Source organism: Telmatherina bonti (genome assembly GCF_933228915.1).
Source record: "Telmatherina bonti genome assembly, chromosome: 2".
NCBI classification, from domain to species: domain Eukaryota; kingdom Metazoa; phylum Chordata; class Actinopteri; order Atheriniformes; family Telmatherinidae; genus Telmatherina; species Telmatherina bonti.
Genome location: NC_136620.1, coordinates 29259697 through 29274934, shown reverse-complemented (window position 1 = coordinate 29274934; position 15238 = coordinate 29259697). Strand labels below are relative to the sequence as shown.

The 15238-nt window shown below is 40.9% G+C and overlaps 1 protein-coding gene across 1 annotated transcript; it reads right to left on the bottom strand.

Moving 5' to 3' along the window:
- Positions 1-1617: 1617 nt before the first annotated feature.
- Positions 1618-11053, bottom strand: ciartb (circadian associated repressor of transcription b). Its single transcript, XM_079253292.1, has 6 exons — positions 10831-11053; positions 8442-8901; positions 8027-8102; positions 7131-7209; positions 5542-5668; positions 1618-3189 (listed from the first exon to the last, which is right to left on the bottom strand). Exons 2-6 carry the CDS (start codon positions 8859-8861, stop codon positions 2797-2799), a joined length of 1095 nt encoding a protein of 364 aa, XP_079109418.1. The 5' UTR covers positions 8862-8901; positions 10831-11053; the 3' UTR covers positions 1618-2796.
- Positions 11054-15238: the final 4185 nt, after the last annotated feature.

The window sequence follows — 15238 nt, the reverse complement described above, 5'->3', positions numbered from 1 at the left end:
AAGTCTGAAGCCATTGTTTGCTGCAGAAATGTTTTTTTTTATGAGTTACAATCAGCTATTTTACACATAAAAACTTATTCTGTGTTTTAGAGCGAGTTATAGTTGTGAATAAATGCTTTTCACATTCTCACTTTAAGCAGTAAAACATCACTGAGTATTATATACAGCTTTTTTGTTTTTCTACTGCAATATATTTGGGAAGTGTATCTGTACTTTATTACTTTTATATTTTCCATACATACATACATATAATTACACACACACACACACACACACACACACACATATATATATATATATATATATATATATATATATATATATATATATATATATATATATATATATATATATATATATGTATGTATGTATGTATGTACACATATGATGTGTATATAATGTGGCTCTTGTGAACTTTTGATCTTTTGATCTTTACTAAATAGTGATTTTTACCTTTCTTTCTTATCCTTTTCAGTCGATTCCTTCAGGTGTCACCACAGTAGGTAATGCTCTTTTTTACAACATCCAGAATTCTCCTCTTCAGTCTTCCTCTACACCTCCTGCTTGGTATTTAACCTTAGTATTCTTCTACCAGTACTCAGTTTCTCACTCTGAACATGCTTCAACCATCTTAGTCTGGCCTTTCAGCCTTTGTCTCCAAATCATCTAACATGTTCTGTCCCTCTGATGTACTCGTTCCTGATCTGATCCATCTTGTCGCTTCCAAAAAGAACCTCAATATTTCAATCTCTGCTACCTCAGTTTTGCCTCCAGTCTTCCTTCTTAAGTTTCTAAATGGTTTTATCCTGAATGATGTTCAAATGAGCTAAAAAAAAATCAAGGATTAGAGGAAAAAGTTAAAAAAAAAAAAAAAAACTGCTCCAGGGCTCAGATTTGTATCAGGGGGCATTCTACTTTCCTCTTCTATCATCTCAAATTTGCATGATGATACTGTAAGTAAAGCTTTTTAAAAAGCAGTTCTTACACACTGATGCATCTGTATTAATCCAGTTATGTCCTAGTAATATAGCCCAAGCAGTCACACTAACTATTGTAGGGAGCTTCAATTTAATAAGGTATATTTTCAGTAAATGGTGTCAATACTTCGCTGGGCCGCCTGCAGGCATGCGAGAACACACAGTGGGAAGCACATTCTCAAAAATGTGAAGTGAAACTGAGCTGGTACATTTGATTTTTCTCCTGTAAAGGCAGAAATTTCACTTTGCACAAGCAGAACTGAGGTACTAAAAATGACACCCTGCCTCAGAATCAATAACTCTTATTATTCCCTCAGGAAGTGAGCTCCTTTTGAGAGTTCCCCATCGAGTCACCCGATAATTGGTCCAACTGTGATACAAATCAGACAGCACCTTTGCTATGCATAATGAGCCAGTTTAGATGTCTTGAAGATATTTCACGGTTTCTTTTTGCTGATGTAAATCTCTTGTGTCTTACAATTCAGATTAAGCAGTGTGAGTGACAGATGAGTGGAGGAAGAAATGAGCATAAAAGCTTCTTTTGGGGATAAATCCCACATTCATTCTCTGCATTCACTGGTTTCCCAGTTTGTCAAGAAATTAATTCAAACAATCTTTGCATCAAACAAATATAACCACATTTATTTTTAAAGTATAAAATTTCACACTATAAAGGCCACTTTTCAGGGTTAATTGACAACCTCTCTGTAAGATTTACATGGACAAACACCCCGTCCCTCCGCTGGTCTAACACACTGTCCAGCTCTGTGGCAAAATAAAATAGCAATTGTTCTACTCCACCACAGAAAGTAGTTGGCAAATCTGAATAACTTACTCAATACAGGAAAATGGCAGGAGAGTGAAATTCCTGATTTGTACATCCCACAGAGGAGCAGGTACTCCAAATACTTCTCTCTCTTTATTAAACCGGCTTACAGGCACAGCTTGACGTTACAGGCACTGTTTGCCTTCTACTGGGAGACTCAAAAAAAACCAAATCTGCAGTTGACATTCTTTACAATGGCACCAGTCAGGCCGCAGGAGCATCCCCCACGGAGAGCGCATCCTCTGTTTGTACGGCACACCTTGCTGTCGGAGGCGGTTTGGCTCACTGCGGATCTGGTGAGGGGGTCCAGACTTTGAGCATAGTGTTCACATTCCTACTCACTAAGCATGACGTGGTGCTCACTGAGGTAGAACAGTTGTACCAAAAGACTTATTAATAAAGAACAGAAATGAGTAACAGTCACATCAATAAACTTAAGAGTGGAGTTGTGGGGAGGGGAGGCAGGGCAGCATCACGTTTCACCCACTTTTTCAGTACAACAGTATGCAGAGTGCTGATGTGTCTGGATATCTGAATATCCTTCTCTCCAGCTCAAACATCTACTGTACATCTCTCCCTTTCAGGCATAACAGTTTCACAGATGCGCAAAAAAAATTATATGATTACACCTACAAGCCAGTGGGTACAATTCAGTCATGTACAATACTTGCTCTGGGTATCTGGGCATGTGAAATCTATCCTTCTGACTCTCCCACACATAATTCCAGAGTGCAAATGAAAAGAAAGGGGAAAGACAACAAAAGGGGAAGAAAAGCAGACACTTTTCATGTCAGAGAGGGCATGTTGCCACGCAGAGAGTACATGTTCGTCAACACTGAAGAGGAGTCTGTGACATCCCTTTTTAAATGCTCCCATCTCTCCTGAAGGCTGGAATGACCTAAGCGAGCTGACTGGCTCCCGGTAGTGTGGGCAAGGCGAGGCTGGTCTGGGCTGTGCGCCAAATACAACTGGACACCCAGCCCTCTTTTTGGACTAGGACCAGCTGCTGTCCATGAAACCCCCTGTCCCCTTGCGCGTGATGATGCTGTCTGTTGATTTGAGGAGCCTCTCTAGGCAGGGTGCGTTGATTTTTCCTGGTGGAGGGCCTCGGGGCACAGAGTCTGTCTGAGTGTGGCTGTCTGTGCTGGAGGACACAGCACTGTCCTGCGTTAGGTCTCTGTCTCTGGGGGTCAGCAGGTGCCTGGGACCAGCCTGGGCCTGCTCTGCTGTAGGGGAGCAGATGGGCGACGTGTGGAGCCACTTCAGGTAATTGGCGGAGTAGGCTCCAGGTGGAGTCAGGTCTGTGACTCTCAGGGCCTTGATGCTGACCGGATGATCACTGACCGCCGCAGGGCTCACTGCTGCAGTTGTGGTCACTGGAGACAGCTGCTGGGACAAATGGAAACAAATTTATTTTGCCCTTTTAGCAATTTGCTGCTGAGCAACTATATGCATCAGTGAATGAGCCTACCTGGTATACCAGTACTTAGTTATTTAAGTAATCTTAAAAGTAACACACATACACATATGTGCAGAAATGTGACTATCATCTGCAAGATAACTTGTGAATTGTTAAATATTTGAATGGTATCAGTCTGACAAGTGATGATGTGTGGTTCATTATAGTTCAGTACCACTGAGGGTTGCTAGGTGATGGATTGCAACAAATCTTCTCCTGGCAATTATCGAGTCATTTCTTAAATTGATTCTCTGTGATAACAAGACTACTACTTCTGGAAAATGCAAAGTCATTTAGGAGAAACTGGTCCTGTGTTGTAATCTGTTGGCAGAGTTGTCAAAACGTTTTCCGCTTTATTTAACTTTTTGACAGCAATTTTCTAGTCTCTGTAATCATGTTCTTAGGTAAAATATATATACAGACTCTAAATAAAAGCTATGAAAGAAACACATTATGTACTTTTATGTTTTTTAGGTGTCTTGAAAAGAAACAGGGGATTTCCAATCACATTCTCATGAAATGGTTGGTGAAACAGTTTTTGGTTCTGCATATTGACGTCACGTATCCTATAAAAAGCAGAAACCAGAACCCCCCCCCCATGCCAACAGTAAGTAGACAATATGTCATTACTTTATAATATCATCAACTATGATTTCAACTGTTTGTTTGAAAAATCATTGATTCTTATTGTTTTTATTGCCTAAAGAATATGAAAATTATAAAAAAAAGAAAAAAAAAAAGAAAATCAGATTTCTTTCTTTTCTTTTTATAATTTGGTAGTCATTAAAAGAATTTAAGTGACAAAATAAATATTTATCAATCACAGAACATCCATGTTTGGTTTGGACACGGCACAGCAAGATGAAGCATGTTACATAAAGAAAGTCTCTGTTACTGCCTACCGACGGGTTAAAAAGCCATTGTAAACATTTTTTAGGTTTGAGTTGTTTTATGTGAAATTAAAACAGCAACTTTTCCCAAAGAGAAGACAAAAAAATAAAAACATTTGAACACAGTTTTATTTATCTTTGATGTATCTTGCTAATGACAGCATCAAGCACAAACGTTAGATAACGTGACATCTCCAAGCGGGGGTGTGTATGTCTGCCCCCTCCTGTGCCTTTTACAACCCTGTTAGTATAAATTATCTAAAAGCTCAAAGTTCAAAAGCCATATGGCATCACTAGCGTTACTACATGATCATACGGTTTATAATCATTTAGCATTAGCACTCCTCCGTTTAGCTATGGCAACGTGCAAACTAATGGCTTTCAAAAGCTGTACACAAATAGTTGATGTCACAGAATAATGCTCTAAATCTATGATTTAGTTTTGGTCTGTGCTTTAGATTAAATGCATACACTTTATTTTTATCCAACCCGTAAAAAGATGTTCAATATTGTTTCTGACTTTTTAAGGGGACGATGCGTAAACATGAAAAATGCAACATGTTTTTCATTGCTTATTATTACAGTTGCTTGTTGCAACATTAGCTGCTATCTTTAGATGTTGTTTTTCAACCTTGACATTCACTGCTAGCTTTGTTTAGCTATCCAAAAATCCTCAAAGGAAATGTCTTCCTTTGTAGCTGCTAAATGCTAATTGAACCGCTATCCTGCATTGTTGTTAAAGTAGCATCTCCTGTTTATATGCAGACAATGAGATAGCATTTTCAACTTCTAAGATTCTCTTAACCAAAACAATTATCTGAAAGAAGCTAAAATGTTCTCTGAGCATTAGCAAAGAGTAATAAATATATCTGCATCCATGATAATAAGTGTCCCTTTTTAAATTACTTATGGAAACAGTTTATAGTTATATTTGAATTGATGGAAAATGTAGAGATTAATGGAAACAAAAATAACATGAGCAGTTAAAAAGAAAAAAAAAAGATGAAGTAGCTTCTTAACGGTGACTTAAAACTGAACATGATGCTCCTGTTTATGAGGGCATTTCAGGATTAGTCTCAGAAATAAATCCACACCAGTTAAATGCAATGGAATGTTCCTGAGGACTGTGTTGACCATACTTATCCCAAGCGGGACACTACTCCAAAATTACATTTTGTCCCCCGTCATTGTTCTTAGGGAACCTGAGACTGCAGTAATTCTGCAGTAAAAATAGCTTTTAATCCTCCTTTCCTTGTCCCAACCCTGCGATTAAATAATAATGGGTATTTCAGTCGCTCTTTCACTGCGTTGTCACCATATGCTCTTGGCAGCGACCCATGTCTAACTGAAGAGCGCTTACACAACAGTGCTGCTTTTTTACAAGTTTACCTTAAGCCTCTTGCTCGCGACGGCTTCTTCAGTCTGGGTGACAGTGACTTGGTCTTGGAGTTTTACATTAGGAAACCAGCTCTTCAGCATTTCCTCCATTTTAAGAATGATATCAATATATTTCTCTCTGAAAAAGGGAAAGACACACATGCATACACAAAATATTAACTACTGTTGGAAGCATGTCTGAATAATGTAATAATCTTGCCAACATCTTCGTGGAAAGGTTATCTCTCCATCATGCGCACACAGGAAATATGCAGTTTCGAACAGCTAGTGAACACATTTACTATGTAAAGCCTGTTCTCTGTGTGTGTGAGTGAGTGTGTGTGCGTTGGTGGGGGGTGGGGGGAGGAGGGTACCTTGATTACATTTCTCACATGTTTAGAGCTCACACGTGGCTTGACGTATAATAGCGCTGCTTGTGTCTAAATATAAACACCAAAGCCACAAAGGTACCCAACAACGTCATTGTGGAAATAAACTGGGTGATGCCATTGGAGGAGGGCATAGCCAGAGTCCTGTTCATGTACCTGACAAAACCAGATGGTGTGTAGGGATTATAGGCTGTGTCATATGACCAGAACCTTCTTGCTATATTCCATTCAGAGCATGTAAAATTCATGTGAAAGATTATCTGCAACAGTGACTGCTAAAAAAGTCACTTTGATCCTATCTGCCATTGTGTTGCTGCAGGGGCTGCCAGCTGGCAACACAGAGCAGGCTCAGGGGAGCAACAGAAGGAGGGGTTTAGTCCACCTTCCAGCCTTTGCCCCGACTGTCTGTGGGATGCTGCCACACCCACTCTTTGTCTCCTGTATGGAGGTGGCAGCTGGTGGGAGAAGGCTTCAATTAGTCTGTGCAAGACTCAGCAGTCTACCTTGATGCAAAGCCACACAGTGTGGCCCGACAAGACATGCATCAGGACTGGGAATGCTGCTTTAACATCAGGGGTATACTCCATTTAAATCAGCTTTTCTTTCTCCGAAGAACTTTCTTCTATATGATTGCCTCTGGTATCTTCCTGGGCTTCCAATAGATTTTACTTTAGTTTAAAAAGGCGCCATATTGGGAAAAAAAATATCCCTATTTGAACAAAGAGGCATCTAGCTTCTATTTTATCATGTGAAACATCCAACATATTTTAAGATTATCGTATTACAAGGACTAAGACTCTCTCCTTTAAAGGGATGATATCATACTCCATTACACTGTCTGGCCAGCGGAGAGCTAATCAAGCAGACACGAGTGTGCTTCTCCCACAGTGGAGCCTGATACATTTTTAACGAGATGCCCGGCTAAAGTGTGACCCGGCCATCTCTGCAGTAAATTTATCCTGAATGTGTGGGGGTAGCAGTGACCTGCTGTGAGCCATGTGTCGGAGACATAACGGAAACCATTTAGGCAGGAAAAAGCATTTCTATGCGGGCGGGGGGTTTACTTGAGATTCTGATCCAGGTCTGAAACCACATTTTGGCAACACCATGTTTCATGGCTAAAATAAGCATATCTACAAAAACATGGAGATGTATTGGTGGAAATAATAAAAGCCATTGTTAAATCTAAAGCTGTAACTAGGTCACACTTACCCCATGAAGGGGTTCTGCAGGACACCCATGATCCTCTGAATCCTGTCCATGGCCACGCTCTCCTGGAAACTGCTGAGTCCTGGAAAAGAAGAAAGCTGCAGCATGAGCCTCATGAACTGTGTCGACAGCAGGGCTGAGTCTGTGCAGCAGATGGGTTTGTGTGAAATGTTTGTGCGAGGGAACAGACTCCTTGCTTCTGTGGCCAGGAAGTGTTGGGTCACACAAAGTTTAGGCTCAACCAAGATCCCAAACTAAGCAGTTTCAGAGCCTCTCTGGACATGGTGGTATCTTCCAGAGCCCCTTATAATGCATAACCGACAACACACAAACAGCAGCTGCTTGACTGAACAGCGTGGTACAGTATGTTCCACTTACTTTTGCCAAGTTTACAAGGAAGGATGAAGTGTGACATCTCGTGCTCTGAGTCGGTATAATATAAAATTTCCAAGAGTGTTTAGCTGCTAGGTGAACCTTCACCCAGAGTCCGCTCAATTACAAAGGGCGCATGGGGAATAGTTGTGGTTACTCAATAGTCCCACAACAATACATGATTCAGACATCTCACTCTAAAATCTAAGGAACAAATATTCCACAAAGGCCGACACGCTGTTCATTCACTCCATTCTTTTCCTCTTGGACAAAGAAACAGGAGCACTGAGAGATAGTGTCATCTAATAGCCATAAAAACTTGTATTTGTCTCTTTTTTTTTATGCAAAAATGAATCTGGAAGCCAAAGTTTCTTCACAGCTGGAGTCAGAAAGCAGGGTTTCATGTGAACTGTGGCAATATGAGTGGTCAATCCAGGGTGGAAGGAGACAACGTGCAAAGCCCTGAAATCAAACTAAATCTGCACGTAGAACATAAAAACAGAGCATACATGAAATGACTGACTTACTTTCTTTGTATCTCCCTGAACGAAGGCCGTTTAGGATTGATGACAGGGGATGAATGTAGCATTGCAGCTCCATGCACTGGAAATGATAAAAGATTGATTTGTTGGCAGGTGATAAATATTGCTCAAAACCGTTTGCAATGCTGATATCAGACCAACTGGAGCTGCTATTTCTTTTAATATTGATCAAGATGATTCAGACAACGGACTAGTTATGTTTGCCTGATGATAAAAAGACTGGTTTATCAGAAAAACATGACAAATATTCATCCAACAGATATGAGAGAGAGTCATCTTTTCTGGTCGTTTCTGTCAAATCAACAGCAGAGAGGATTTAGGTAATAGGGCGCATCTTAGTTTTGCTGACGCCGCCAATCGTCTCCTGATGGAAACAAGCATGAGTCACAGAGGTGCTCACCTTTCTGCTAAAAATCCGGTCTTTCTCTGATGCGTTGGAAGTGAGCTGCCGTTCTTTGCACCGCTCCTCTGCAGAGCTGTAAGGTCTCTTCAGTAGTAGCTGAGGGTTTTTGCTATTCACTTTTTCTCCCTGCTGTGTTTTACACAGTCCAGTAATGCCTCTGTCCCATTTCTCCATGCAGCCGGGAGATCCCCGGCTGGAGGCCTCCCTGACCTCGCTCCAGTTACCGTCGCCCTCTTTTAACTCGCTGCTCCGGCGGCAGCTGCTGTCAGACGGGCCCAGGTGTGGAGGGGTGCTGGGGGACGAGGAAACCTCTGTCTGGCCGGGCTTTGTGGTGCGGTCAGACTCTTGTTCACTCTCGTTCTCCTCATTGTCACTAGCCAGCCAGTCAATGGAGTTGTCCGAATCTGTAGCAGACATCCTCAACTGCAGGCTCTAACTAGCACTGATCATCACTGTCCTGATGGAGAGAAGGTTGCTTTTAGTGAAACAGCCAAACAGAAGTGAAAGACAGTTGGAATAGGTCATTAAGTTATAGAAAAAAATGGCTAAAATTGAACTGAATGGAGCCTGGAGCATAAAATAACCTAGTGGTGTGACCTTGAATCAGTCCAAAAACACTGCATCTTTAACTGGGGAGATATGAATAAAGACACAGAGAAGCACCATATCATTTTGAACAGATGGTGGCAGACAGACCACAGTTGTTGAGACCACAATGACCTGTTTGTTTTGCAGCACCTGAACCAGAAAACACACGCCAAACACACCATCAAAGGCAAACGACAACATCATATTCCAGGGCCTTAAATCTTCATCAGGCCACCCTTCAAACAAATGTCTTTCACACGTTCAAGCCTTTATAGTTTTCCTATCAGTCACCCCCCCTCCCATGTGCAACGATCACATTCATTTATAAACACGGTTGGCTTGTTTATTCAAAGGGGACAGTGGTCTGCCACCACGACAACCAGTAGAGTCCAGACTTCCAGTTTGCACAAGCAACACTTGTGAGGTGATTAAAAACAAAACAAAAATCAGATGAAAAGATAAAAAGGAGGGAAAAAGTACCACAGTTTGTTCACAACAGTCGAATAAAAAAACAACAAACTCCAACGCTCCTTATGGATGCAACGTGTCTTAAAGGAGCTTCAACGTTTTCCCTTTCCTCTGCGATTAGTTTATAAAGGAAGTGAGAACAGCATTTTCAGCACACACATTATTTTTGGCCTCTGAATGGTTAACGACCGGCATGCCTGTAGTTTCCTGTGCAATTTGGGGGTAGAAGAGGTAACTCCTCTCCAGTTTTTCTTTTTTTTTGTTTATTTCAGGATGACTACCTTCTCATCTTGTTTTTTTTTTTAAAGGTGGAGCAGAGATTCATTCGTTTATAGAACCCAAGATATTCATTAAAGACACTACTTATACTTTTCTATTTAGCTGTTTTTTTCAACCGAGACTACAAATCAAAACCGTGTTTGAAAAAATAAGTATTTCATATTTAAAGACAGAGTTTTCACAAATCTGTCTCTGTTTAGTTATTACAATTACCAGCAAGTCAAATAGAACCTCTGCTAAAATTTTTAGAGAACTCAAAGTGTGGCTTGTCCATTGTCAAACTTTTTTTTTTTTTCTACCACAGCTTTACATACAGTTAAAAAGATCTGGCATCCACCAGTGATGATCTAACTGTGCGATAAAACATTTTGCACAGCCCAGGCTTGTCCACAGATCCATGCCCGGGGCCTCCACTCCAACACCTCATGGATTCTCCATATTGATTCAAATCCTAGATTTTAGTGAAGCTTCTCACAGCCTTTATTAATTTATTCGGAATATATAGTACATATATAACTCAAAAACGTCAGAATACATGTAAAATATCTGATGATCTACACCTTTTCATCTACCTGTGTAGGTGGGGCTCCGATAGAGATGCTGTCCACCATTTAACACTTCATAGCTGAAAATCGCATACATTTTCCGTCATCCAGAGGTTAAATTTAAAAAAAAAAAAAAAAAAAAAAAAAAAAGAATCTTATCTTCCAACACGGAAAAAGAGAGATGATCAGATATATCCGCCTGAACCGGATCACTTATGCGAGAGACACAAAAGACTTCCTCATCGGTCGTAGTAAATTTGGCAGCATCTGCTGCTAGATTATATAAACCCACAGAGAGAAACATCAGTCCTGTTTCTGCCTTAAATGTTACCCAATAAAACGGACAAAACACAAACAATTCTGCGTTTTCCGCGATTATCGTGTCTGTATCAAATTCCTCTGGATGATTTTAAAGATACATATGATCAGAGTGATACATCTTAACAACATGGCTCAAAGAGACTGTGAGATTGTTCCGAGTGGCTGGAGATGTGGAGGGTTCCTACCTTCTCGGGATGCGGTAGCTGGTCCAACTCTCCCCCTTTGTTCAGCGGTAAATCCGGCAGGACTGACGGGCAGAGAGCAGCTGATGTGCTGGACGTGCGACGTGTGAGCCAGTGATCTGCCCGTGTTGCTTCTCCCAAGGCAACGTGTCTGGGAGGGCGGGACTAGTTGGAGCCCGTTCTCCTATTTGCTGCGCGTGTGGCCTTGACTGACCAATCAGCGCTTTGGCTTGCTGCAGCCGCGGAGCAATAGGCGAGGCCGGTTTACATATGCAAATGACATGGAAATGACACAAACACGTGGACACGCGGATCGGTTTCATTTCAGCAGCTGGGCGAAAAGTCAAGCCAGGGCTGGCCCTGGTCAGTCTGCAGGCATTCTTCCTCATTATCATCTGGATGATGATGCTTGACTCGAGGCATGTCGGTAAACTGAGCCGGCCTGGTAAAAGCGCCGTCAGCGGTTTGAGGGACCTCAGGAAGGATTTACTCAAGGACAATACTCTGTCATTTTCTTTTGGGCAACAATTCTGAATTTATTAGATATTAGTAAAGTATAGTAAAATGTAGTTGTACATAAATGTCTTTAATTTACAGTAAGAGTTTTACATTGACTTGTGTACATCAAACAGAGGAAAAGAGCATAAATAAATAAATTATGAATACATTTCTTAATCTGAATGATCTGTCAACCTCACACAAATTTCTCATTAGATTAGGAGTGTTAATAAATGTTAACACAAGTTACAGTTGGACAAGGTAAAAAAATTTTTGGACATTTATGAGCAGTTCATCAGAATTTTTTAATTAATTCAGTAATTAGGCTTCAAACTGAATATGTACAGTAAGTCATTGTGGGGGAAATGGAGGCTATATTCTTGTCCAAAGTGTTTTTTTTTTTTTTTTCTACAAGAACATGTGCAGGCCCTTTGCTATTGTATAATAAGGAGTCCATTCAGTTACTTAACAGAGTTGCAAGTGGCTTCTACTGATGTATGATAATTGGCCATGATTATTCTGTGTACATTTTGTTATCTGTCATATTGGGGAAGGGGGTGTCCTAAACAAGATAAGAGTCTCACCCCCATGCGTACATGTCTTTACTTCCTCAACCGGTCACACTCCTCCACATACACACTTCAATAACAGTGGTTTCAAGTTTCACTGATAGCAAAAGGAATTGCTCAAGCAAAAACGAAGAAAAAAAAGGTTTTCATATCTTTAACTTTCACAGCTAAAAAACAAACAAACAAAAAAAAAACAACAACAATGTGTGTGATCTAAAATTATGGAAAATCCAGGGGCCTAAATTATGGTCCCTGGATCCTTAATGGGGTCTCCAAAAGAGCACAGGTGTCCCCTAGGTTTTGTTCAAAGCCCCTGTTATGTATATTAATGCCATGTTCACACAAAGATGTTTTGAAGTGTATTTGCTTAAGTGTTTATTTTTTTTTATCATTTGGGTGTTGTGTTCACATGGAATCAGTGTTTTGGGAGTCCAAAAGGCTAACTTTGCACCATTTAATTTATGACGCACGTCTGAGCGCCACAGTGCAGATGATTCATTCTTACTTTGAGCAAAAGGTAAGGCTTTATGTTAGTATTCATCTTCACTTTGGTTTTACCAAAGGAAAGGAATCAGCCATAAGGCATAATTAATTATGAGAAGCTAGTTAATGACATTATAAAACTAAGCGTGGTTAAAACATGGGGCATGCGGGGGGTCCATTCAGCTTTTTGTTAGTTCCATGAAGAGGGTCCTCAGAGAAAAAAGGTTGGGAACCACTGAGCTGGAACATCACTTCAGGCACATTTTTTCTTCATTTTTAGGCATTGAAACCTTTTTATGAATCCCTTAATGCCATTAAATGACATGTAAATTGTTGAGAAGTATAGTAAAGGCTCAAGGGCAGGGTTCATATTTTAACAGAATTCAAAACCCAAACAAAGCAAACAAACAAAAGACTTGTACATAAACAAGTAGATAAGGCTGTGCTTCTGTGAAATGTTCCACCATGTAAATTTCTCAGTTAATCCTTAAACTTCTTGTCATTAACAGATACTCTGATATACGGAAAATGAATTCTTGAAATGATGAAATCTCTTTTACGAATAAGACTGCCTGTTATCATGGGTGCAATTGGCATTCACACTGTGTTCAACATGCATTTTTAAAATTGTTTTGAGGCATAGTGACTCTATTCATGACTCACTGGACCCCTGTTTGCCTGGGAGGGTGGGATTAGAAGGAGTACACTCTGTCGGGGGCCAGACGAATATTGAGCTGGAGCCAGTGAGTCACAAACCTTCTCACAGCAAACGAGATCACGTGCGCTTGCGAGACACCCACTCCAAAAGCACAACCAGCCTCCTCTCCTCATCTCCCTCAATTGACAATGAGGAAGAAGGAGATTTAAAACGACACATCTCTTCCCCCTCTTCCTCCAGCGATAGCAGGTTACACTATGAAAAGAAAAAAAGCTTGGTGAAATATTCACAAACCCAAGGACACTGCTGCCCAGACAGCTGGAACAACTCGTTTCAAATTCATCTGACTTAAAATGCATAAAATGACTTCTTGGACTGTCTTCTGTACTTTCTGTAACGAGATTGTACCATGGCAATTAGATTCGAAGAGCAATTTGTGGCCAAGTGATCATAGGGGAGCGTATGTGAATACTTTTGTTTTATGTGCTGCTGTCAAAATAAGGAACAAGCAGGACAAGGGCACCAGCTGCCCTGAATCCAAACGGAGGGTTTACTCTGTACTGCTGTGCCTTTAATCACATCCTGCTGTGAAGAATGCACTCCACACACACCAGAGCACCCATAAAAACTGGTCGAGATGACACAGCTGCTGGCACAGTGAACCACTCATGTTGAATTCTAATTGTCCTGTAAGCCGCAGCAATCTTTTAACCATCCCATAAACAGTCCCCTGTCATTCTGCTCCCCAGGCTCGGATCCTCCGGTGACCCCAGACTTTGAGACGACAGAGAGCTTCCTCTGGCTTCCCAGCAAACTCTAATTTCCCTTTGTTGTCGATAAGCCTTCCATGTCACTGTGAAATACATCACATCCACTTCAAAGTACAGGAAACAGACACATACATTTGCTTTAGGATCAAAGAGGTATTTTAGTCATACACACGCAGTATTAAATGCATAGAAATCAAGGTGTTCATACGACTTCGCAGCCACTCTGTCTTCTTTTGTTGAAAGGGTATATCTGCATTAATAACATATTGTCCTACTGACTTCAGTAAATCTTTCGTATGATCTCCAGGAATGTGTTTAGGTCTGAACAATAATCCTGCTCCATTTAGCTGTTCTTTTTTTTTCAATTTGTAATTTGCATAAAGAACAACAGCAGAAATTTGCAGCCTCTTCACAAAGCAGCACTTTCATCTGTGCATTCTACTGTCAGGATCCAAGATGAGTCACACAACACAAACCGACGCTGCGATCTTTAATTTGTCAGACAGGCAGGCTGAGTCTGTATCCCACAGAGACGGGTTGTCTCCTGCTCTCATTCATAAGAATATAAAAGCCCAATCAGAGACACACCCACTTCATTACAGAACACACACTGAACATCTCTCCTCATCTAACCTTCTCTTTTAAGAAACAAAGCTGGTAGGAAACATCCTGGTCACACCTCACCCCATGGAGTGAAATAAGTTTGGAAGTCATGTGTCATTTTTAGATTTTATTTTCTGACAGCATTATGTATTTAATGCAGCAACTCACCATTAAAAACATTCACTTCCATGTTGCAGTACTTGCTGATGGCCTGGAGCGTCCCATTTTTCAATTAATGCTGTGTGGCGAGAATGTTTTTACCTGCAAGTGCGTTGCAAGCTGATATGGGCGTTGATGTAAAAGTGTTTGGGTGCCGCTGGAAGAGGCACGTGTTTGTTAGCATCTTGTCTTACTAACAGCTGTCCCTTGAAACAGCTTGTGCATATGACTCAGCTCGGTGTACCTGGCATTGGGCCATATGCTATCCTGCCCCCTGACTTTCGATGACGTGTACAAGAAGGTATTATGTGTGTGATAATGTGCGAGTGTGTGCAGTGTGTCGCTAAATTGGGACACCATTAAGCAGGCTTTTTACAGTATTGTTCACATTATGGCTGCATAGGTTTCACTCACATGGAAAGAATGGAATGCTCATAACTATGTGAATGGCAACCAAAACTACTGAAATGTAAACACAAACATGTGAGACATGAAAGCATGGATCAGGCTGTGAAGACAGGCACAGACTGAGCACAGTTGTTGCTACAGAATATTTCATCCTTGAAGCGGCTCATAGCTTTGCAATAACAGGATTACATAATTTCTCTCTGTAACATTCACACAGCCTGTGATCAGCTGTTTCAAGGCACCTCCAATCTGTGGACATAAAG

Excerpts from the sequence above, each read along its gene's own strand:
- ciartb (XM_079253292.1), bottom strand. The coding sequence starts at position 8,861 with ATGTCTGCTACAGATTCGGACAACTCCATTGACTGGCTGGCTAGTGAC. Across the intron at positions 8,103-8,441 it reads ACCGGATTTTTAGCAGAAAG|TGCATGGAGCTGCAATGCTA; the intron begins GTGAGCACCTCT and ends TATCATTTCCAG. Across the intron at positions 5,669-7,130 it reads CTGCAGAACCCCTTCATGGG|AGAGAAATATATTGATATCA; the intron begins GTAAGTGTGACC and ends TCCCTTTTTCAG.